At 38.8% G+C, this 24,871-nt stretch overlaps 1 protein-coding gene across 2 annotated transcripts in view; it reads right to left on the minus strand.

Annotated features, from left to right (window-relative positions):
- Positions 1-295: 295 nt before the first annotated feature.
- PLPP4 (phospholipid phosphatase 4) overlaps positions 296-24,871 on the minus strand; it is a 46,363-nt gene continuing 21,787 nt past the window's right edge. The window contains exons 4-8 of one of the 2 annotated variants that reach the window (XM_054276701.1): positions 23,646-23,709; positions 22,313-22,437; positions 6,989-7,159; positions 3,065-3,253; positions 296-1,752 (exon numbers count right to left, since the gene is read on the minus strand). In XM_054276701.1, coding sequence (XP_054132676.1) covers positions 1,742-1,752; positions 3,065-3,253; positions 6,989-7,159; positions 22,313-22,437; positions 23,646-23,709 — 560 coding nt within the window. In that variant the 3' untranslated portion in view covers positions 296-1,741. Of the gene's footprint in view, positions 1,753-3,064; positions 3,254-6,988; positions 7,160-22,312; positions 22,438-23,645; positions 23,710-24,871 lie in introns of those variants that run through there. The other variant, XM_054276702.1, reaches the window with a different exon arrangement.

The raw sequence follows: 24,871 nt of genomic DNA on the forward strand, positions 1-24,871 counted from the left end.
TTTGGGATATGGAATGGGACCAGGGGATGGGATCTGTTGGGTTTAGCTGGGTAACAATTGCAGAATTTCAGCCTTGCAGTCTTACACTGTACCTTTGCCTGGAGGAAAGCTGAATAACATTACTTTGGTTAAAGGAGGGAGGCTGTTCCATTTTAACATCATCAGTAATGACTTTTTATCAGTAACATTGTTTCTTTAGGGCTGTTTTTTTTTTGTGTGATGCTCTACATGGGTTATTAATGACAATAACTTGCTAAATTATATTCTTCTCAAAAAAAATGATAACACACAGATGTACAAACCCACATTCATGTGTTGTTTTATTGGTGCATTACAACATTACATTTCCTTCACATTGAGAAAGCATGAGAGTAAAATACATTGATCCACAAAAATGCCTTCCCTATGCTGACTTTGCACTGCTGATTGTGGCACCCACAGATCCCTCCACAAGTTTCATTCCATTAAGTCTTTCACAATTTAATTACATTTTAATCAAACCTTTTACATTGTCTCCTTTATGACTCTCAATTGAATTATTCCCATTAAAATGTGTTACTTTTTACTGCTTTTCTGAGATCACCAATTACTCCTGCAATTTCAGGTTTTATGCTGTATTACACTTCATGTTCCAATCCTTTAGCAGCCACTACTCACTTGAGGGCTGGAAGAGATTTTCCTCCTCCCAAAGACAGCCTGTCTGTATCCAAAGCCATTAAAATATTGAGAATGTGTACAGCACAGTTAGAAGGCCCCACTCCATTCTGAGAATAAGCCAGATCTATATAAAAACATGCAAAATGTTCTATGCATCAGTATTAAACTTCTAATTTTGACTGAAGATTTATTCTTTCTTTAACATTTGCATATAACCTGGAAGACTAGGGTTCCTGCTGAAAGAAAGAGCTGATGGCTAAGCCTCACCCTGGCTCTGGGGCTCTCAGTAATCCTCCCACATGAAGTAATACAAAACTATATTTGTTACAGAGTTCTGTAGGGTGGTTTAAAAACTTCATAGTAAGATTAAACCTCCATTGAACTCTGTGGATTTCTAGAATAAGATCTCAACCATACCACAGGAGTGTTCTGTCAAATGCAGTGCAAATGCCAAGTAATTTTGCTTTGCTGATGCTGGTATTGTGAATTACTGTATATTCACCAGGAAAACCACAGCTAAATTCAACTGTCTCTGCTGTAGAGCTCAGAATTCTGTAAGTGAAGCATCCTCCCTCTGGCTTAGTTAAAATGTACCAGCTTTGCTTTTTTCTGATTTCTACAGAACCTCCCAGGTTCACTCCTGTTACCTTCTGTTCCTTAATGTCACTTCCTATTTATAGCCATTTCCAAACATCATATAAATTTATACACAGCAAGGTTGCATCCTCTTGTACACAGTTATTAGGTTTATTTTTAAGGGGACCCTAATTTACTTGCTTTTTATAAAAATTCAAGTGTTGCCAATCAGGAAGCAGCTCTTCTCAAAAAAAAAAATATAAATCTACAAAGCTTTGCTTTGAGGAAAATAAATGGCAAGCCTTACATAAAGACATTGAGCTGTTTGAATCACAAAATGTCTACGAGGCTGATGCATATTCCAACAGGAACACAGAAATTATAATCATGGCAGCAGTCTCCTCCAGTCTGAAGCACCGTAATTGTGGTCGTTGATCAACATTATCTTGATTGCGCCAAGAAATGTTCAAATGCCAGGGTGTGGTCTGGAATATTTTGCCTGCATTTTTCACAGGATACCTAAGGAGAAAAAACCTGGAATCTGACATTCTGCCATCCAAAGGTACATCACCTCACAGGAATGGGATGTATACTGCATAGTGCATTCCTAACAAACAGAATCCTACTGAGAATAAATTAACTTCAGTCACACACTTGTTAAACTTCCCCAGACCAACAGTGGTTTGAGCTCCAATTCAGGTACCAACCTTAGCAAACACCATGCCCAAGAGCATGGTGGGCTGAAAATGTGGGATGGGATTGGTGGAAAACTGTCTCCAGCCTTCCTCTGGGAATGTTACAGTGCTGGAAACCACCACACGCATTTGGGGTTGTGTGCCCAAAGTCACAAATGAGAATCTTTGCATTTCCTCAGGTCACCAATGCTGCAGTGAGTCACTACACAAGAATGAACATGGCACAACGAGATCCACAGAAAACTTTGTGTTTCTTTGTCCTCCCAGCTTTAGGGGGTTTTAAACACCTGTTTGAAAGACTTCAGCTCGTTAAATGCAATGGGTGTTCTTTTCTTTCAAATTTGTTTTGATGGTAAACACTGCAAGAGTTCTCAAAAATTGCTGATGGTCAATACCAAGTTTCTAATCCATCCTGTATGTTGTTTTTAGTTGGCAATTTTAACAACATGGAGCTTCTTGAAGGTGAGAATCATCCTGTGGAACTACTAATGCACGAGGCTTGGCTCTCACAAGCACTTCACCAGCCACACCTTTCAACTTCTTGGTCATTAGTAGCTCAGAAAACCTTGGCAAAACTTGATAATTAATACAAAGTTCCACCAGCATGTGGAGATTTTTGTTAATGCCAGAAGGCAGCAAGATAAACGTAAGGATGATGCCCTAAATTATCAAATTACAGATGTTGAACACCTAATGAAAAGTGCTCTGTGTACTTGCCACCCATCGAAATCAATGAGTGCTGAAGATGACCAGAACTTTGTAGAAGATGCTCAGTACTTCAGAAAATCTGTTTCCAGATCTAGTATAGGCTCAACCAGATCTCAAAATTACTCTCTTAACCATTCTCCACACGAGATTCTTTTAAATACTGTGCTTTCCCCTTCCCTTGAGTAGTTCTGCCTGCTTGCAGTAGACTGAAAACAGATAATTCAGCAAGTCAGTAAGAACTGAAAATTTAGCTTTAAAACTATGATGGTGCCATGGCATTAAAAATAAAATATTTAAATTCCCTTTATAAAAAGGAAAGAAACAAAAGGAAAAAATGTACATTAAGAACCACTGTTAAGAGACCAGTTTGGAGGAAATGTGAGAAGGCTAAAAGTTCATTCTGCACATTTCTCAAAGTCATACGGGACCTTCAGTGATTCCCTCCAGAGGCAGCCCAGTGGCATTGTCTGCTGTGGGTCTCTCTTCTTTCTTCACTGAGTTCTGATCCAGCAGGCTGACATAAGATTTGTGACAGGCTGTATTGCCCAAAGGAGGGTAGTGCTGTCTGTAGCAAATATAAGCAAAAATGAGGCCAATCACCCCTCCAACGAAAGCATCTGCAGGAAAAAAAACAACAAAACCAGAAGCACATTACAAGGGGAAGGGCAGACAGGAGTGAAAACTGCAAATAAAAGACATTTGGTGGATGTGAAAGTGTTTAACACAGAAATTGTGGATTTTGAATTTTCCCAAAGAATTTGGAACCAAATACCACAATCACACTGGACACACAAAATCCATTCTTGGGGACTTGTGCAATATTTTGAACACCCAAACTGTAGATGGCTCAGTTTTGGGAGATGAACACTGGGAATAGAATGGCCTCCATGAGGCATCAAACACTCCTGATGTTCCAGATCACAGCTGACCACTTGTGGATGGGCAGCCCATGGATCTTCACCCAGGGGTGAAGATCACCCTTTTTCACTTAAAAAAGCAGACTGCCAAGAACAATCTCAAACTGGATGAATTCTTACCAAAAGCATCTGAAAGATCAAAGACTAACCATGCCTGTTAACTGATTTAACACCTCTTGAATATCTTTCTTTGATGTTTTTTACTATCCCATATTCCTATCAGAAAATAAAGAAAGGTAAGTAATGCTACTGTATGATATATTTGCAGCTCTCACACTTAGGCAATTTAAAATTTTCTATAGAGGATTCCTTCTGTTTCTGATTATTAAAATAAGCAGAAAATACTCACCTCACTAAAATATTCACCTCATCTTGTGTTTCATTTACAATCAACAAGAGAAAAATTTCAGTGGATGTACACACTCTGTGAAAGCCTCAGATTTAATATGAAGAATGATGAAGTGAGGCAGAAGGAACTGGTTAAAATGACCTGACAACACATTTTATTTTAACAAGACTGATTCAGCCCCACATCATCTGTGTGTACCTGTGTTTCCATTCTTTTAATTTCAAAAAACCCAAACTGTAATTAAAATGGTGAATCATTTAGTTTACTGGCAAAGAAGGGTAAATCAATACAAATTATTTTTGTCTAAAGTCCTTAAGTACAGATTAAATACCCTGGCTTGGCATTGTGATTTTTATTATAACAAAGGCCATGTAGTTCAATTTTCAATGCATAATAGATGGTTTGTAATCATTAGAGAAGTGAGATGCCTTTTATCAGGAATGGCTGGAGCAAGAAAACCTGAAAAATTTAATAGTGAGGGGGATAAATTTAGGAAATGTGACTGTAAGTCACATTTGAGGAACAGGACTACATGGAATGATCCAGGAGATGCCTTCTAATCCTATGTTCTCTTCCTCCACACAAAAGGACAAAATGAATCTATCACAAATTAATGTAACAGGGCCTCAAACAGGAATTTAAAAGGTGATTGTGTGCAGACAGTAACTTATCCTACCCACACTAGAAGCTGACTGATTTAATCAGCCTGGCTCTACCAAACTATAATGGTATTAAAGGTACTGAGGGCAAGAATTTTCACTGTACAGCATCAATCAACTTGTAAAAAACTTAGTTATTGTGACAAGATTAATTTTCTATAAACCTGTGTTGGGTGCAATTCTCAGATAACTTGCACCTGCATAAACTGTTTTTACACAGTTGAGAGAAAAATGAAAATTATCTTTCACAACCAACTGTAGACACTGAGAGTTTGAGTGACCAAACAATACAGAATAACAACTTGTTACTAACCAATAAAGGTAATTGGCAAGAAAACTCCTAACCAATTAGAGTCCCACACAAAGTGTGTAAATCTGCATAAAAATGATTATGTGAATACAGAATGGGCCTTTTTCCACCATGAAGAAAATGGAGTCCTGTGTAATTTATTCCCACAAGTTTGCAGCTCCATCTCCTTAAAATTCAAAGGCAGAACAGGAGCAGCTGTGATGAGCTGAGTCCCAACCCTGGGTGCAGTGTTCCTCCACCATGCACAGAGCACATCAACATCACCTGCTCACCTTTCAGCCCATCAATAATTCTGGCAAGGCACAGTTCACACTGCAAACACCTGTTCCAAACCTGTACCCTCCACATTTCTTCCCATTCCTCCTTTTCTCTCTAACAGGGATCTCAGGCCAAGTGTTTTGTGTGCCTCCTGCCAGCCTGGTGAAGCAGCAGCTCGTGCTCAGCAGGTTTGTGCTGGAGGCTCTCCCCAGCCCCAGGGTCACTGAGAAAAGGACAAATGGGTCCTGAAATAAGACAAGGCTCTGCTGGAAAGCAGGAGGCTCCTCAGAGAACGTGTCAAGGCTAATGGCTGGTGATGAAGCAGCTGCAGGAGCACAGCAGGGTGAGGGAAAGCGTGGCTGAGATTGGTTCTGCTGCTGGGTGAGATGAGAAGGTGCTCGGGGGGACAGAGCAATGCAGAAATTAATTGAAATTATATGAGGAACCAAGAGAATGCTGTGTCTTTGTGCTGGGATTTGGGGCCAGGTTTTGGTAGCAGAGGGAGTTGCAGGGGTGGCTTCTGTGAGAATCTTCTCCATGTGCAACAGAGCCAGCCCCAGGCAGCTCCAGGATGGGTCTGCCACTGGCCAAGGCTGGGCACAGCAGGGATGTAGGAGCACCTCTGGGATAACAGATTTTAAACAGTGGAAAAAAAAATCTGGACAACTGAAATAGCAGCTGGAAAGAGGAGTGAGAAGATGTGAGAGAAACAGCCCTGCTGACACCCAGGTCAGTGAGGAAGGAGGGGCAGGAGCTGCTCCAGGCACCTTGACAGCAACTACAGAGTGATCTCTCCCCAACTTATCTCGACTCATGAACTTTCATTGCATTTTCTCTCATCATTCCAGCTGAGGAGGGGAGTGACAGACCTGGCGTCCAGCCAGGGTCAACCCACCACAGTGCTGGAAAACAGCAAACAGCATGGAACCAGTATGGAACCGAAATTTCAGGTAATTGAAAGGAGCACTCAGGACCTTCAGGGGAGTTCAATTTGCAAGGCCAGCAGTGCAGTCCTAGCAATACCACAGAAAGCCAAGGTGATCTACATAACAGCAGCAGAAATACCATGCATGGTATTTCTTATAGGAATACAGGGGCAAATAGGGAAAAAGTAATTACAGGCTGGTTTACTCAGCATAAGAATGACTAAAAGCAAAGAAGCTACAAAGGTGGCCATAAAGAAGGTCAAGAAATGGGTAAAGAAATAATTGATGGCAGGGTTTTCTGAATTGTCACATGAGTGTGTAATTGATAAATAGCACAACCTTCCACATCAGTTACAGAACTTTGGAGGACTCTGAGACAACAGTGACAGATGCCGTGACCTGATGAGTGTTGCACTCCTGCTGTGAGGGAGGAGAGGATGCTGTGGCAGAGGCCTGAAGCTCTGAAGGTCAGTGCTAGCTAATCCAGCCTTGCTGGGAAGCCCCAGCATCAATCCAGGAGCAAGGAAAATCTATAGCACAGCATGGTGTTTTAACTCACCATGTACTGAAACAGAAAAAATCAAAGAAATATGTCGCCCTGTTATTCTAAAGTTCTTCTAAACCTTCTGATGTTTACATTTTTGTAATAGAGTTTCTCAAGCACTTTTGATATAAATAATTGGTTTGCATTCCTTTCTAGAAGAAAAGAGAATTGATAAACTGTTAGTTTGACCAGTGTAGTTAAAAAAGTAGCAATTTCATCCTCCAATGCATAATCACTTACAAATATCAGAGTTCAGAAATAAACTACCCCTTTTTTACCTTACCCATCTCAAAGCGTGAGTGTCGCTCATTTCGTGTCGCATTACAACAGAAATCCACGGCTAACTCAGAAAAAAAAGAGTAGGAAAATGGGGCATGTGCATGCCTGACCTTGCCAGTGGTGTTTGTAGTCACACATCCGTGACAGGGCGATCATCATGGCACAGTAGAGGGGCAGGATGGCTGCACAGAGCCTCCAGCTCTTCCCCCGGCCGCTCTCCGTGAAGCAGTGCAGCTTTCCAGCCAGGTAGAACGTGGTGAAGCCAAGGCCTGAAAATGCAACTGAAAAAGCAAAGCACATCACTGCAGGGAACTGTAATTAGTGTTGCTTTGGTTGCTTGGTTGTTTTTTTGTTTGGTTTTTTTAATTTATTTTTATTAAAGCAGTCATGATCTTGGCAAACTTTGAAAAAATCACATTTTTGAGAAAGTGAATGAGAAAAGACATTCTCCAACAAGATCCATGACTTACATGTATTCTCCACAGCAGTGGTGTTACCTATGGAGCCATACAAGCAAGCAGAAAAGGGAACACTCAGAAGCAATGAGATTTTTTTCTAATATATACACTCAGCTTTCACATAATCTGACATGTCTGCAAACACTGTGTTGCCTCTAGACATTCACCTATCCCATGGAAATTTAAATTTTTTCTTCCTTCAGCAATTTACCTTTTTCCTCTGACACTAAATTAAACATTTAAGCAAATTTTTAACTTGAGCCACAAAAGCTTTTTCATGCTTCAACCTTCAGCAAATCTTTCCCACTTTTAGACCTATTCTAAAATGTTGAGGTTCAAAGCAGAAAAGGATTCAGACAGTTTGCACTGTAATTGAATTACATTTAAATGAGATTTTTAGGTTCCATTACCCAGTTTCTATAGAACGTGCACAAGTGGCAGTGACAAGAGAACTCAGGCACCAAACTTCTGCTCTGAACTTCTTTGCTGTTGCAGCTTTTACACCTTCCAGAGAGACACTGGACAAGGAAAGGACTTCTTTGCATCATTTCATCTTCCAGATGAGTAAATGGAGCAATCAAAATAAAATCTGTCTCCGATATGCAACATCAAATGCAATCCTGAAGCAAAAACTTTCCCTCTCCAAAAGTATTTTTGTATTCATTTTTCTATTTTTCACCTCAGGTTATTATTTTTTAGGTGAACTGAAATCTGAAGGCAGCGTTCCCAGGCAGAAGAATCAATTTCTTTGTGGTTTCATTTTCAGGCAATCTGCAATGCCCAGCAATTTAAAGGGCTTAAAGGAATATTGCCCAAACTACAAAGTAGGTGCTCAGTTCACACAGACTCATATTTAGGACTAGTACCATTTACCAGGCAATTTAACCAGCAATTGTCAGCGTGGTACACAGCAGCAGCAGATTTAGCTAAAAGGACTTCAGAGAGAATCTGGTAATATTTTAAAAATACTATTTCCCCCAAATTTTTGGGGTTCTTTTCAGGGTCTGCCAGATTTCCAGAAGGAGGTGCTCATGGAAGAACATGGAAGTTCAGCGGGATCTATATTTGTAATAAACACAAAGGCTGATCTTGCCTTAGGTGGTGGATGTGTTCCTCTAACTAAAAGGCAGAAAGAAGAGAGTCACAAATATTCCTCTAGGGGAACCCATGTCTAATATAAAAGGGAAAAGAAATATATCTAATATAAAGAAATATATCTAATATACTCTAATATACTCTCTCTAAATATATATCTATCTCTATATATATATCTCTAATATACTATATACTATATCTATATCTAATGTACTATATCTAATATACTCTAATAATATATTAATATTTATAAAACTAATATCATGGCTGTAGAACTACCATTGTGCAAAGAAGCCTTACACTTACACGGCAGAATTTCAGACTGACTTCCCTTACCCTGGAGTGTGCAAATCCAGAAAGAGCTGCTTGACCCAACAGTCCCAGTGCGTGCAGAGTCAGCAGCAAAAACCACAGAATTAACAGCAAAATGCTCTGGGATGTGGGATATCCATTATAGAAGTAACTGCAGAATTCAAGACAGCTCAATTGCTGTGCACCCCATGTGGGCAGCTTTGCCTGATGGCTCTGTTTTGAAAATGTCACTCAAGAACATAAAGAAAACCAATTTGCTGTTCAAGAATCCTGGGCCTAAAGGTGATATTTACACTGAAGAATTGGTCCATCAGTAGAATATATTTGAGCACTTTTTCCTGCACTAGCTGGAGTCCATACATCACTGCAGCATGAAGGAAATGCAAACACACACATGCCCTGAAGGGTCACACCCTGCCTACTGTCCTAGTAAAAGTTATTAGGAAGACAGATCCCAAAGATTCAGCAGAGCAATACAAAATCACTTCTAAGCTGCCTTCCTCCAGAAAATAAATCAAACTCTTTTTATACAAAGAAGGGAAAAGCAATATAAAATACCAACCAGCCCTTTTTGGAGACATTGATGTAAATGAACAGAAGAAAATCAGTCTGAATTAATTTAAAATAACGGTAACACAAGAAACATGTTGATACAAATTCCAGACACAAAAAATTATTGATTTTAAATGTTGTAAGAGGAGAAAGGAATGAGGAAATGAGATATTTTTACCAATTTTCGTAGCTAACTCAAATCAAAATCTTGATGCCACAAATTGCTGAACTCAGGAAAAACTGTCATGAGAAAAGCCACAGGTTCTGTCATGGCTTGTTAAAATTCTTTAAAATGCATTATCATTATTTGAATAAATAAAAATACAACAGATTCAATTGTTAAGTTTGTTTCTATGATGTTCTTTTTTCAAAAAATGAGTTCAGAAGGAGTAAGGAGGATGACAGCATCTGGAGATAGCACAGATCCCATCCTGACACCTGATTCCCTCCAGACAGGGAATTCAGGTGAGCTGAAAAACCTGCCTGTACAGACCAAACCAATTACCAAGCTGAAATGCAGAAGGTGAGAAACTGTAAACAAGAATCTGATCTAAAGCACCCCAAATAAATTATTCATTTAAAAATGTAATTGCTTTTGTGAGTGTTTTTCTGAAATTTAAACTACCCCAGGAGGATTTTCAGCCTCTCAAGTTTTAACAGATGCTTTGCTAAGCACACAATAAATGACTTTTTTACATTAAGCAGTTTTTGAACTAAAGAAAACCCCTCAACTTACTTAAATGCCACCAAATTACAAAACAACCATCTGAATGGCCTTTTAAAGGATCAGATAAAATGATCCATCCCTTTGCCTGCAATGCTTTATTTTTGCGGTGATTACTGCGCATTTCCCAAGTGCAAACACAGACTATTCATCACTGGAATTGCTCAGCAGCCTACTGAGGAATTCCAGCAGCTAGGGCTACTGCTGAACGTTTTCAGTTTCACACTGTTCAAAGACTGAAATATTTATCTTTCTTGAAGGAAAAAGTATGATACCAAATGTGTGCATAAATTTTAATGCTGAAATTCAATTCAAAGAGCATTTTATAGAAGTACAATTCCCAAAGAATGTTATGAGCTTATCCTCACAAAGTATTTTTAAATTCTTTTTTTCCAACTGGGACAGTCAATCACCTCCCCTTTGGCTTAGCTTTATTAATTTCTTTTCACAGAGAAAGACAGTTCAGCAGCAGCAACATGAAAAGCACATCACAAAATACAAATGTATGCAGGGACTTGGGAAACAAAAAAGAGATGCTGGAGACAGAGACATGTTAGAACAAAAATAGACTTATATTATCTGAAAAGCAAGAGCATTAGTCATTAGATTGTTTTTGCACCACTGTCACAGTGAATTCTTATGAATTTTTTTGGTGACATGTATTTTTTATGTACCTTTCCAGATACCTCATCTCACCTGAAATTCCTTAAGTGGCCTCAGGATGCATCTCATTGCCACCAAAAAATGAGAAGTTTTGATTTGTTCAGTTCATAACACCTTTTACAAAAGTCCTAAAAACAACCTGTTCCACAGCCTACTTTTCTATTTCTGTGTGGGTAGAAACCTTGAAAAAAATCCCACTTCTCTGAGAACATAGTAAAGAGAAGATTAAACCAGCTCAGATCCTGGAATTACTTTTAATAATTTCTCTTTTTAAGCACAGCATAGGCACAAGCCTTACATCACTGCCTCTTCAGCTCTAATAAAATTATGGCATGGGGGCATTTATGAGATATTTAACAACAAATAATCCCTACCAAGTGCAATATTTTCTTTTCCAGGTCACCACTGGGAGATATCAAATTGCAACCAACGGATCAGGGTAACTTCTTGCTTTCCTGTTTTTCTGTAATTACATTATTAGTAACATCCTGAGTAATGATCACATCCTGCTCAACCTCTTGTCATGCCAAGTATTTCCATCACTCATTCAGTAATAATAATAATACTACTAATAATAAATAAGAAATTTAAACATAATTTAAAATCTATTTGGCCCAAGCATACAGACTAGCATGTAAAATACAGTTAGAAGAAAGGCTGAAGAGTTTCTCCATGCATAGAACTGTTTGACAGTGGAAGATCAGAATGCTTCTGTCAAACTCATGGTCAGCAGTGTCAAGGAGTTTACTGGAATATACCAGTTCTAGTGCTGCAAATAATCCCCTAAATACTTCAAATAGGAACTATGGAAACCCCAGGGCTGTGCCCAGCCTGAGCAGGACGGGTTATACAGAAAATCACTGCTTCTCTCCTCATGGTGTGACACACAGCAAGAATAGGAAAATGTTATTTATTCCTGCAACACCGCAAAGCAATGCAGCCTGATCTAGCCACCATCTGCAAGAGGAACTTTTAATTTGGGTTTTATGGAGAGAAGTAGAATTGGACAGGGAGAAGGCAAATGACTGTGAGCCTTTTTCACCCCACTTTCAAATGGACCAGGACACCAAGGAAAAAGTGGCTGCACAGCAGAATTGTGCTGTCACTGAATTCAATGGGCTCCAAACTTGCCAAAAACTCTCTTTGGAAAATCAGGGACTGGAAAATTGGGCATCTTCATTCCCAATTCAATCTGGAATGAAGTTTGCTAGTGAAGAGAGCAAAACTAGAGTTGCTGTCTGTTCTGGAGTACACAGTAGATTTGGCATTAATACCTTTAAACAACAAAGAAAAGGGAGAAAATATAACTTTTCAAAGTTGTAAATAACTGAATTGTTCAGCATGGAGAAGAGAAGGCTCTAGGGCAACCTGGTCTAGTGGGAGGTGTCCCTGCACATGGCAGAAGTGGAACTGGATGATCTTTAAGGTCCCTTCCCATCAAACCCCACAGTGCCCCTACATCCTTTGTGTAAAACAAATTCATAAAAATGTTGGCCAGGTAGGATAAGTCCCAGTGAGGAACCACTGCTCCACACCTCCAGGATTCCTGTATTAAAAAAAATCACCTTTTTTTTTAATTCAGAAAAAAAAAATATCTTTTTGAGGCATACACACAATCTGAACCTCAAACAGGCTCGAAAGAGTTGATTTATAATTAAAGGCTGGAAAACTGAACATTAAGGAGTTCATTTCCCCAGCCCCTCATGAATTCCAACAGTCCTTGCTGTTGAGTATTCTCAGGTAATTATGTCAGAGAAGAGGCAGAAACATTAAACAGAACCATTCCTGAGTGTACTCAGAGTTTGAATTAAGAAGCCAATAAACTCCACAGGATTTTATTTTTATTGCATATCTAAGAAATCCTTTTCATATTTCCCTGGATTCTTTTATAAAAGGATGAAATGTTTCAGTGAGACAGTGCCATACAGCTGTTAATTAAGAGATTTATCCTGAAAATAGGGGAGTAGCAGCAATTACTGCCAAAAACCTGTGGCTTGTAGCTCATTTGTTACTTAAAATGTTCATTTTCAAGTGAAGGAAATATGATTATCCTCCATGAAATTGCTAGCTAAAGATAATTAAAAGTTCAAATTTAGATACCCAACTATAATTACAAGTACTGAGGTAATATTTTATAAAAATTATCACAGAATAGCAAACATTTCTATTGAAATTCAATAATTTCTCCACTCTGAAGCACATAAATCACTTTAATTTTTCAAAGAAATGGATGTCTTTTAACATGTAAAAATATTGTCATTCTTACAACTGACTAATTGTAATTATTTAGTGGAAAAGGGGAGGAGGAGCCACCTGTCCTTTAATTTTAATGACATCATGTTTCCCAGACACCTTTTTCCTTTGTAGTGGCACAGCAAGAAACACCACAAATGCTGGGTTAATTTAATTAGTGCTTCATCAGGCAAGTGTAGAGCATCAATGGCATAATCAGCTTTAATATCTCTGATGATATACAGTGACAAACACTGAGTGGAGCAGTCAATTGTGAAGAGACAAAAACAATAAAATATTTACAACCAGCCAGTCACCAGCAAAGGGCTGGGATGTTCTGAGAGTTGCTGTAGAGTCTTTACCTGGCTAAGAAGAAAATCCACACCCAGGCTGCTGTCACAGAATTCATAATTGGCCCAGAGAAGCAAAAAACCATAAGATTTCTCTCTTTTTCTCCCAAAACTGAGGAGGGGAACTAGATGGAAACCTAACCTGAGAATGCTTTCAGCCCAAATCAGCAGAGTCCAGCTGGGGGGAATGGGACACACCCAAATAAATGCAGCGCTGGTCTGTGAACCAGATATCAGGATTACAGCTGTTAGAGGTAAAATCTCATTTCCCAGAAATACCATAGAACAATAGATAGAATCACGGCCAGATCCATGGATATTCACACCCAAATTATTCTCCTGCTCCTCATATTTAACTCCTACCCATCACCAGCCCTGCTACAAAAGGAATTTCTGCATAAAGTGATATTTTTCATTGAGATTCCAGCCTCCTTGCCATAAATACCAGAAATTGATATCATATCCTACTGCTTGACAGCATGAATATCTTTTAAACATTGCCTATTGACTGTTTTGTTATTTACATCAACTAGTCATTCAATTTGTTCAGACAGGATCTTCCTGTGTTCATCCACACAAACTTACTGATTTCAAGCAAATAATGAAGGCAGACAGAGCAGGGAACATGGAGAATAGATCAGAAAAGAGAAGAATATTTCAGTTGGAAGGGACCAACAATTATCATCTATTCCTGCTGCCTGACCACTGCAGAACTAAAAAAGCTAAAAAAAAAATATTTATTCAATTATTTTAAAATCAATTGAAATTAATGTTAATTTTAAAATTAATTTATTCTAGTCAATTATTTTGTAATTTAAAAAAATTACCAAAAGCTAAAGCAAGTTATTAAGAGCAGTGTCCAAATGCCTCTTAAACAGTGACAGGCTTGGCAAACACTGCCCAGCTCTCTGGGAAGCCTCTTCCAGTGTTGGACCACCCCCATGGAAATTATTTTATTCTGATATTGAGTGTGAACCACCCCTGGCACAGCTTTGAATCATTCCCACGAGTCCTGTGGATCCCAGAGTGAAGAGGTCAGCAAAGACAGGCTAATGAAATGAAGAATAAAATAGCTTATCATGTGGTAGAGAACTTCTTGCAGGACTAAGCAAGTGATGTTTTAAATATTTAGATGTCTATGGAATGTCTGTGGAAATGCTCTGATAGCCTAAACATTGGGTCAATCATTCTGATTCCTATTTTCTGATTAATTCCCTCAGTAAAATCATCCAGAGGTTTTTTCCTTCCCCCCACTTCCCCTGTGAGTGATTTTTTTTTAAAATACTTCCCATGCTATTTCATCCACAAATCCAACTTGCATTGCTCTCCAACATGGTTAGAAACCCTCAACATAATCATTCCCCAAAAATTCCCAGTTGCTTATGAAAAATGTAGGAACCAGACTGAGAGATTTCCAAATCCATTGTCTTAATCCAGGCTGAAACAAAGGAAAACTGAAAGTCTCAAGAAAAAAAAAGCCAAAAACTCCACTAGTCAAATCGGTAGTTTTCAACAAAGCAGTATTACTTTTAAAAACATTTTGCATAAATAATTGTCATGTAGGCTTTGTTTGAGAAAGCACTGATGTCATTATTTGCTCAGTGTTCTGCAGAAGGAAGGGGAAATAAATTACCTAATAACTCATCTTTTCTATGTGGAATTGACAGCATTAGCAAAATCCAAATGAGGCTATTGCAGGTGCTCTTTTTCTCTTTCTGGCATAAATAGTGTACTTGATTTCCTGCATTTATCTCATAGCTTTTATCTCAAGAGCCTTTTAATATCCCCTTGCTTTCAAGAGACCTAAATTAATGTTTTCAGAAAATGTTATGACTGAGATTTCTTCTGTTTGATAAATCAGTCAGCCACCTCTAAAGGAAGCTGCCTGGCATTTCAACTTTATCATTCAATTTCAAGGGTTTTATTGAGTTATTTTTCTTTTGCTTATAGCAGAATTGTAGTTGGCACTCCTGATTTTAATGAAACTATTCTGGATTCAGGGTTGTTTGCATTAGAAGAACATGATCTTGTGTGAGTCAGGTCTATCCCTTTTGCTGCTCAGAGGGGATCTGAGTGTGCAAGGAGGATTTGGAGATTGATCACAACTAATTCTTTTAGGGTGGAAAAGGCCCACCCCAGCTCACAAAGGTGAGTGCTCAGTGGGGAGTTTAAAGTCCCCATGGACACAGGATATTTGGCTTTCCTTCCAAGTAGCTCTAATACAGGTAGAACACTCTCCTGCATACTCTGATTTATGTGCTGCAATGGCATTTTCAAGGAATCTCAATGTTTGCCAGCACTGTAGTGAGATTTCTTCCTCAGAGATGGCCAGAAAGTGAAGTGCCAGTCCCCCCTGAGTTCACAGCCCTCCAATCTCAAATCAAACTTGTGCTTTCTGACCCATTTCACTCCAGAGAAGAGCTGTCACCACAGTTCACAGATGGAAATTGATCTTTAGATCTCTGCTGTGACTCAGAGAACTTTGAAGAGAAAAGGTCAGGCAGAAGAACAATGCTCTTTACTTTAGACACAGCTGAAATCTACAGCAGCACAGCAAAACCTTCTGCAGCCTCTGAGACCAATACCTTAATATTAGCTTACAAAATGTGCCCAAAAACCTAAAGTTAAGTAAAAAGAAAGGAAGAATTAGATTGAAATGTAATTAAGCTCCTTTCCTGCACAGATGAAAGCAAACTGAACAGATATAATAACCAAGAAACAGCAATTTAATAACCCATAACCAGCAGCAGCTGCTGGGAAAACTGGTTTATTGGAGCGAAGATCAGAGATTTACTCACACTTGCAGCTCACTTTTTTAACTTCAGCTTTTTCCGTATTTCCATTTTGTCTCTAAGTGTAAACTCTAGCTCAAAAGGCAAAGGAAATAATTTTCTTCTTCACTTCTAAAGGGCCATTACTTTCTCCAACACATCAAGACACCTTTGTTCATCAAGGAGGTAATTAAAAAACATGACGACACAAGTCACTGCTATTGTCCCCACTGTTTCTGATTGCATTCTTCATTTCAGATTCCTGATTGAATTCTCTGATTTCTTCAGCAATATTCAACAGTAATCTCTACAAACCTCTTTCAGCAATATAATAAAAAGAAGAAAAACAAAAACACCCACATGAGAAATGAAAGCTCTGGCACAGCTCTGAGTTAACATTCATTCTGTAAATATAAAATTGAGATGCTACCACAAAATTATTTCTTCAAAACTCTGTTTTTTCCTTGCAAAAAGGAATCTCTAGATTCAATAAAGATTTTTGTTTTAAAAAAAGGACACAATTTAGCCAAAAGCCAACTTTTCAAACTAATTTAAGTAACTAATTGCAGATAGATAAATAAAAATCATGAGCGTTTTATTTATTTTGCTGCTGATACAGCAATTTTACACAGGATATGTTAATTTTTAATTCATTTTATTCCCTTAAATCTATCCAATCCAACATGAAATTGAAAGTTCGATTATCTCTGCAACCACTGTGTTAAAATGGTTAATTTTAGCAAGTTTGCTTCCAATCAGTTGATGGGATCTTTCTCTCAGGGATCAATATCCAGCAGGAATCTCCTGAAGTCCAACAGAGGGAAATGCAAATTCCTGGACTGGGGGAAGAACATCCCAGCTCTGCTGGTGGCAGCCAGTACAAAGTGAACTGGCACCAACAGAAGCACAGGAAATTGCATTTAAATATAATAAACATTTTCACTGAGTGGTCAGGCACTGGACTAGGTTCCCTGTGAGATAGGTTGTGGAATCTTCACATTAAATCAAAACTCAAGTGGGAATCATCCTCTGGAGCCTTCTCACCCTGACCCTGCTTTGTTGTGGCTGGAACTGCACAATTTCCAGAGGCACCTTTATCCTCACAGTTCTGTGAATCCAGCTATAAGTTGATATAAACCAGAGTAGCAAGTGATTATTCTTTTTTTTTCCCAGCAGACACCTCAGTTTCAGGATGTCTTTGTGGGTATTGTGACCACCATGGGCTCCATCTCCCCATGACCACCAACACTCAGCAGCACAAGCTCCAAGGAGCTTGAATTAACCTCTCACCAAGCCACTATTTTTGCTTCACTACAAAGGTACCAAAACCAGTTTCATGCACCTTCCTCTAATCTAATTCCTCAGCTGAAAAACACAGCTTCAATAGTTCTGGCCAATTCAGAAATAACACATTTAAAAATAGTCACTAAGTAAAGCTGAAGCCAAAACTGGCAACTGCAATTTGCTTGCAAATGTTGTGAGCAGAATAAGAGCCTAAAGGGAGTTATATCATGAAGAATTAATCACTTCCTCTAAGAAAGCAAACAGGGTCAAGAATCTGGCTTTAAATTCACAGAGGATTTTTGGTGTTTCTAAATAAATTGTGTTGTGTGACTATTATTTACCCATATTTGCTTGTACAAGGACTCCATTGCTACAATCACAGCAGCATATGGGACATCTCCCTGTCTAGGATTTAATTTTTTCTTTTAAGCTAAACAGCCCATTTTACTGAACAATATTTGAAACCAGCCTGGGATGCTGATTTGCTGCTTACTGTTCTGATAAGCAACACATGAACATAAACATTTCAGACGCAGCCATGAAGTTGTCCTGGTTTTGGCAATAAATCAAGACTCATTTATTATCCACTTTAACATAAACACATACTACTTTTGCAGCACTTTTGTTTGCTGCTGGTGGCCTGTCCTCATTTTTACAGGTGAAATCTGGGTCAAGGATTCAGTTAGAATGCAATGGATCAGTTCTTTATTCCTTTGATTTAGAGCTCTGTATCCAAAACTTGGAAAGATGATCTGGATTCATATTTTAAACCAAAATTCATTTCAGACAGCAACTGGAAAAAGAGATGGACAAAACCCAACTCATAAAATTTGGGGAAACTTTATAGCCTGGTAATGGCACAGTTTATATTTGTGCCATTACCAGGCTATAAGGTGAAAAGAGAATTTACCCCTTTATTTCCCCCCTCCTTCCAAATACCCAACTGGTGACGTGGCAACATCATAGGAAATTTACTGCTCATATTCTTCTGCTCTCCTCTGAGAACTCTTTAGAGGTCCCAGGGCATTGCAGCAATTTTTAAGCTGCAGCTCATGAACCCTAGATGCTTTCAGAAATGTGAGCTCTCATATGGAAAACAGGCTCAGAATTCCTGTCACCTTAATTAAACATGTTCTTGACATGTGGTCAAGCAGAATCAGCCTTCCTTGAGCATGAAAAAGCCCTGGTGGCTTCCAGGCTGAACATGTTCCCTGAAAAAATTAAGATATATTCTCCAAACAAAGAAATTTACCCAATTATAGCAATTATAACAAATTATAGCTAACTGCAATTTAAGACTAACACAGGATTTAGAAATGTGGCATTGTCTCTCATGACCCCATGGTAATAGTACAAATTCTAAATTTTGTCACCAAAATAGACTCAGACCTCCCTGTCCACACAAGTACCAATGAAATGTTCACTTCTTGCAGCCTGTACAAAGACTGACACATTCTGAAATCTTCCTTGAGCTGGCAAATGTATAAAGCTACTCAAAGTAACAAAGAACTGTTAATTAAATGAACCCTACTAATTTCTTTTCCATTTTTAATTACTGCCTATTCAGCCTACCCGGAATTGCTCCACTGGATACAAACCTGGATTTACAAGCATTGTAAATTGATTTTCAGATAAATAACACTCCAGGACTCGTAAGTTCCTATTTTGTTTGTGGAGGGATTTTGTCAACCTGACACAAATGTCAAAATGACATCAGGCATTAGATGAAAAGGAAGAAATCAATTACAAAAAGATGTCTATCCATCCCATTAGTACAATGCATGCCTACAAATTCAGTGATCTTTTCAGCTCCCAGTTGTGCACATGGCTTGTCCAATTAATTGTTCTGTGTTCATTCACCTTAATTTTCCTCTTGCACGTGTTGCATTCAGTTAAATTCTCTTTATCCATACTTCACATTTTTCATCAGCTGGCATGCTGGGTAATCATTGCCAATAAAAGGTTTTCTGCTGATTTCTGCACCATTTGTTCTCTTTGTTTCATTCAATACACTCAATCATTCTGTCTGTATGTCCATCCATTTGGTTGTTCATTTTTCATCTGTAGCTTGCTGCTGCTGTTTCCATCTTGTTGCAATGAGGGAAAAAACATCTGGAGAGGTGGGGATGCCATGAGGCCTCTCCAGGGCAGGCTGCCCAAAGGTTCTCTGCAAGAAAACTCTTCAGAAGGCACACAGGCAGGACACAGGCAGGAAAAAATGCTGCATTTATGATCTTTAAACATCACTGTTTTGATGAAGTATGGACACAGAGAGGCTGCATGGCTCCATCACAGGTGCTGGCTTTAAATAAGCATTAAACTGCCAATGGATTATAAAACCATGGAAATGTTAAATATGGAATAAAAAACTGTATATTTCAGAGATATTTTGGGTGTCAGAATAGCAACATTTGTGCCACTCAGGAGCACCTCTGAGCTATTGGACACAGGCAGAAATGGAGCCAAAGGTCCATCCCCTCTCACAAGAGTGGCAGCACAATGGAAAAGAAGCAAAATGGGCTCCAAACAATCCAAAAGATCCAGAGATTTCTTTGATCCAGTGGAATGTGCAAGTCCCTTTCTGTGCTCCACACATTTTTCTTCTTTTATGCCATGCTCTCCTTGGCCCAGGGAAGTGAAGCCAAGGAAATCATCAGTGCTCCAAGAAAGAAGAACTCTCCTTCAGGACACAAGTTGGCTCTGAGAGTGGCAACAGGCTGTCCACAACATTTTTATGGAGTAAGCAAGGTCAGGCCAGGCCATCTGGGAGTGCCAGGGCTGTCATTCTTGATACACATCCCTGCATTTTACCCTCTCACAGCTCCCCATTTACAGCACCACAGATTTTCTCATTCAAGGCCTCGTCTTGCATGGATGAAGTTTTAGATCCTGGTATAACAAAGCTTGTGATTGACAGCCTATCCTAGAAATGCCTTAAGAAAAACTGTTTTGAAGATGAGAATGGCTCTTGACTGAAGCTTCTAACCCCTCTTTATGAGCTGCCTGGCAGCTTTTACTTGTGATTTATTTTCTCTACGGGTTCAAGTGAAGTAGGAAATACCAAACTGTAGTGGGCTACTTAAAACCATCATACCAAGAGAGGTACTATAGTTTATGTCAACCCTCATCCTCACCACTTACATTTCTGCAGTTATGAAACAGAAAAAGCAATCCCCCAAACACTAACAGAAACAAAAATAACAAACAAACAACCCTTTTTGGTGCTGTTCCATGAATTTCACAACAAACAGTGAAGAATGACAGAAATCTGAAGAGAGGAATTGCTTCACTTTACCTCGTAACAATCTTGTGCTGAAGGAAGGGAGAAAGGTGCCAAGGAAAAATGTTGGACTGAGATTATGGAAGGAAAGTTCATAAATAGCCACATGTTAAGAAGACAGGAAAAGCTAAGAGTTTTCTTTGAGCTAAGAAAATGGAAAACTACATCACAATTTGCAAACATGAATTATTATATCCCAAACATCCTCATTGCTTCAAAGGTGTAGGAGAGCAGAATAATGGTGTGTTTCCCATAATACTTTTTTGGTTTCCATTCTTTATACCACTGGGAATGAAGTAATAGCGAAAACTAAACTTGTGATCATAACTATAAACTGTTCTTGATAAAACTGACAATTTTGGTTACGGAAATAATTTTGCTGCAGAGAAGAAGGGTTAGCATTGTATGATTGTCAAATTAAATGCTTTTCTTCTCCATTATGAGAGTAAAACATGTATGGATTTTTAAAGCTTGTCAGAGGCTTAGATATTATAACATCAGGCTTCAAACAGCTAAGTAGTTCAAGCAGCTGCAGAATTGCCTCTAAACTCTAACATACACTTACCAAGTGATAAAAATTACTGAATATATAATATCTCTTCATTCTTATTGCATTTTAATAAAAGGCTTTGTGGTGGGAAATGCACTCAACTCAGCCACACTAATCTTATGTCAGTGATGGAGAAAGCTGCTCTCATAATTTTGATCTAAATACTCTGGGACATCATTCTGCTTCAATAAATTAGGTGTGAGCTTCAGCAACATAACTCAGAGCTTATACAACCAGTGCCAGGTAAGAGGAAAACCCCAGGACTCCTCCTGTGGCTGCCCCGCTGGCTTGGAACTAAAGTTTATAACACAGCCACAAACATCTAATACTCTCTTATTTATTTGACTCAAACAAGAAAGAAGGAGAAAAATCAGCTGACAATTTCATTCATCTCATCACCCAAGTTGTTTGCAATATATACTTCTGTACAATTAGGCAATTTGAAGTTACCACTTGCAAAAAAATTCCATAGATACAACTTAGTGGTTCTCAATTGGCAGCTCTTAGAACAACTGAAAGTAAAAAACATTACTGGCCAAATAAAAAAACCCAAAGAAGCTTACAGTAATCAGGCTATTTTACAGATGAAAAGAAGTTTTGTCAGATATGGCATAAAACATACTAGAACTCATCTTCTCAAAAGAGAGAAAGGAACCTTTACAAACACCTAAGTTAGTAAAACTAATTAAATCAGGTAGATTAACTCTCAAAAAGCCACCTAAACACGGGCAGGATGCAGCACAAACTGGGGGTACCTGATCAAACCATGAGACCAAGATTGAGGACCACCTCAAAGCCAAAAGAAGAGTGACTGTACTGTGCTACTTCACTGGAATATAACAAAATAAATATTTACTATACAGACAGAGGTCTGCACTGGGGAACAGATGCCCCTCAGAATCACAGTGTTCTGGAACCTTGAATATCCTTCACTCTGCTGACAGTCCTGCTGTGATCTGAATAATCTCAGGTGGTTCTCAAGATGAGGACGATTCACAGACTCACAATTTTATTTCCAGAAGGAAATTTCTGACTTTCTGTAAGTCAGAAATTCAGACTCCTCCAGCAAAAATCAAGTTCACGATCCAGAAGAAAAAGACCAACCCCAAAGCACAGAAAGGACAGCTTTTTACAAAAGAGGCACTGTGTTCAAGTGAACTTACAGGAAGAGTGGATGCTTGGAAAGCTTTTTCTGCCTTCAGAGACCAGGTCTGGATCACCTGTGCAGTGCATTTCAGAGTTCATTACTCCATCTGGAAAGCAGCGGTAAAAGAAATCGGGACGCGGTCTACAAAAAACACCATGGATATTAAAAATACAAAAAAAAGCTGTAGTACCAAATAAACCTCACAGTGATTATTACATTTACTGCTTATCACACACATGCAGGCTACTCTTGCCTAGAGTGATCAGTTTTGCACAAAGTGTAATGACTCTCAAATTTTCACAGGTTTTGCTGAAACACCCAGCTCAGAACATCCAAAAATCAGCCACCAAAATCCAAACCAGCCCTGATGATGTCTCAGTGCATTGAGGAAACCTCCCAGCTTCTCCTGACCCTGCTGTGAGCTGGGCCTGTAGGTTAGGCTGGTGTCATACTGATCCTGAGCCAATAAACCATGTGGAGAAGAAAAGTGAATAATCACAGATTCAGAGACAAGCTGACAGCAAAAGACTTGGCTTGGAGTGCAGGATAAATGAGCTTATTCCTGTCTAAAGAAGTGGGTGTATTCTTAATTATTTTAAAAGCACCCATCAAATAAAAGTGCCAAGTGCCATTACTGTCAGGGCACCAGCTCTGCAGCAGAGAGGGCTCACCAGAAACCAAACACAAATATTGCTTCCTCAATGCTGCAAAACATCCCAGCAACAAATCAGCACTGGACTCTGTTGGCAGTGTATGAACTCAAGTCAAAGTGTATTTTTCAGCTGAAATTATTAAAAATTTTGGTAAAGAGACAAAAATTATCTAAAACATATTTTCTAAGCCCTTCATTCAAAATAATGCTTCCCTAAAGAAATGTTCTACTAAGGAATCAATTTACTGCCCAACTGCCAGGTTTGTTTTGCTGTGCATGTTGATGTCAACTGGACACAGAATCTGCTTCTCACAAAATGAACTGATTCCTATTTAACCAGACAAGGGGCACTGGCATCTGAGCTCCCACATGCTGTGGCTCTCCTCTCCCATGCTGCCAATTTAATGAGCTGATTTCAGCTCCCACCACTCCTCCCAAAGCCCTCTCTTGTCTGGGTCTGCCAGCCAGCCAAACCAGCAGCAGAACACGGCCGTGGATTCCTGCCACAGTGGGGTGTCACCTAATGAAGTTGTACAACACCTGTACAATTGTCCAGGCCAAGGACAGCCCCACAGGGCCCCTCTGACTCCACGTGCTCTGGAGCAGCAGCTCTGTATTCATTGGGATTTGCTGCAGCTGTCAGTCTGTCTCCACTCCTCTCAAGTGAAACCCATCATTTAGAACATGACAGACTTACCTTCCCACTATTAATTTAATAGTATTTGTGCAGACACCATTCAGGGCTAGAGCCAAGGAAACAGCTACAAAACACAATGAACAAAGAGAACAATAATAACCTAAGTACCAAGCAATAAACTGCAGCATTACAGCATTTGATTTACAGACTTAAACCATTACTGGGCTGAAAACTAAATGATCTTTTTTTCAGCTTACTGCTTGTTTTTCTTGTTACCCAGACTAAGGACCTCAGAGCACTGTAACAATCATTACTTACTTTGTTCTTATTTCCTTACACAAAGCCAGTTTTCCTACCATGCCATTTGCACAGGCATAAGTCAATAAATGGGAAAAAATTACTTATTTTTAAAATTATTTTATATAATATAAGATTTAGAAAATTTTATATAATATACAATAATATATTATATATAATAATATGAAAATTTTATATAATATATATAAATAATTTTTTTAATTACTTAATTAAGTACTGTGGTTTGGAATTTTTGAGTTTTGTAATTTACCAGATTAAACTCTCATGCTCTTTATGTCAAGCAGAATCCCTGTATAGAGCAATACACAAGATATATAGATACATCTACACACACAAATATATATATATATATATATGTGTGTGTGTGTGTGTGTGTGTGTGAGAGAGAGAGAGAGAGATGCAATTAAACACTTCCAGGCTAAAGCATTGCTTTTGGCCAAAATTACAATTGGATGACTTTATTTCTCTTTCAAAAGGATTTGGATGTTTTGATTAAATATTTCAGTGGTTTTCCCTCATGTTTGCTCCCATGATTAACAATTTTCTTCTGATAAAATTGGAGAACAAGAAGGAACTGTCCTACTAGGTGAGAATTAATCATCTCTTCTATTTGTGCTTGCATGCCAAGTCCCCAGACTTCCCAAAGAACCTCATCTCAAGCCTGTGGAGATCTTTGCCTTGATTTCACTGGCACTTGGATCCTGCACATACACACATTTTACATTAAAAATGATTTAATTTTGCAGTCCACACTGTAGCTCCCTGTTGCAAACCAGGAGCCAATGAATTTTATTTCCCATCAGAAAAAAAAATTATCAGGCAAATGTCCGATTTCCAGCAGAACATTTACAGTAATATAGCTTTGATTATGACAGCCACTGAGCTATTTTCTCCTTGGGCTGCTGCCCCAGATGCTGCACTTCAGCAGCACTCATCCTGTCTCCATAAAACCTTTGCCTGAGGATATT

The sequence above is a fragment of the Melozone crissalis genome, unplaced genomic scaffold, assembly GCF_028551555.1.
Source record: "Melozone crissalis strain CALT ecotype California unplaced genomic scaffold, PUWL_Pcris_2 ptg000019l_1, whole genome shotgun sequence".
Classification (NCBI taxonomy): domain Eukaryota; kingdom Metazoa; phylum Chordata; class Aves; order Passeriformes; family Passerellidae; genus Melozone; species Melozone crissalis.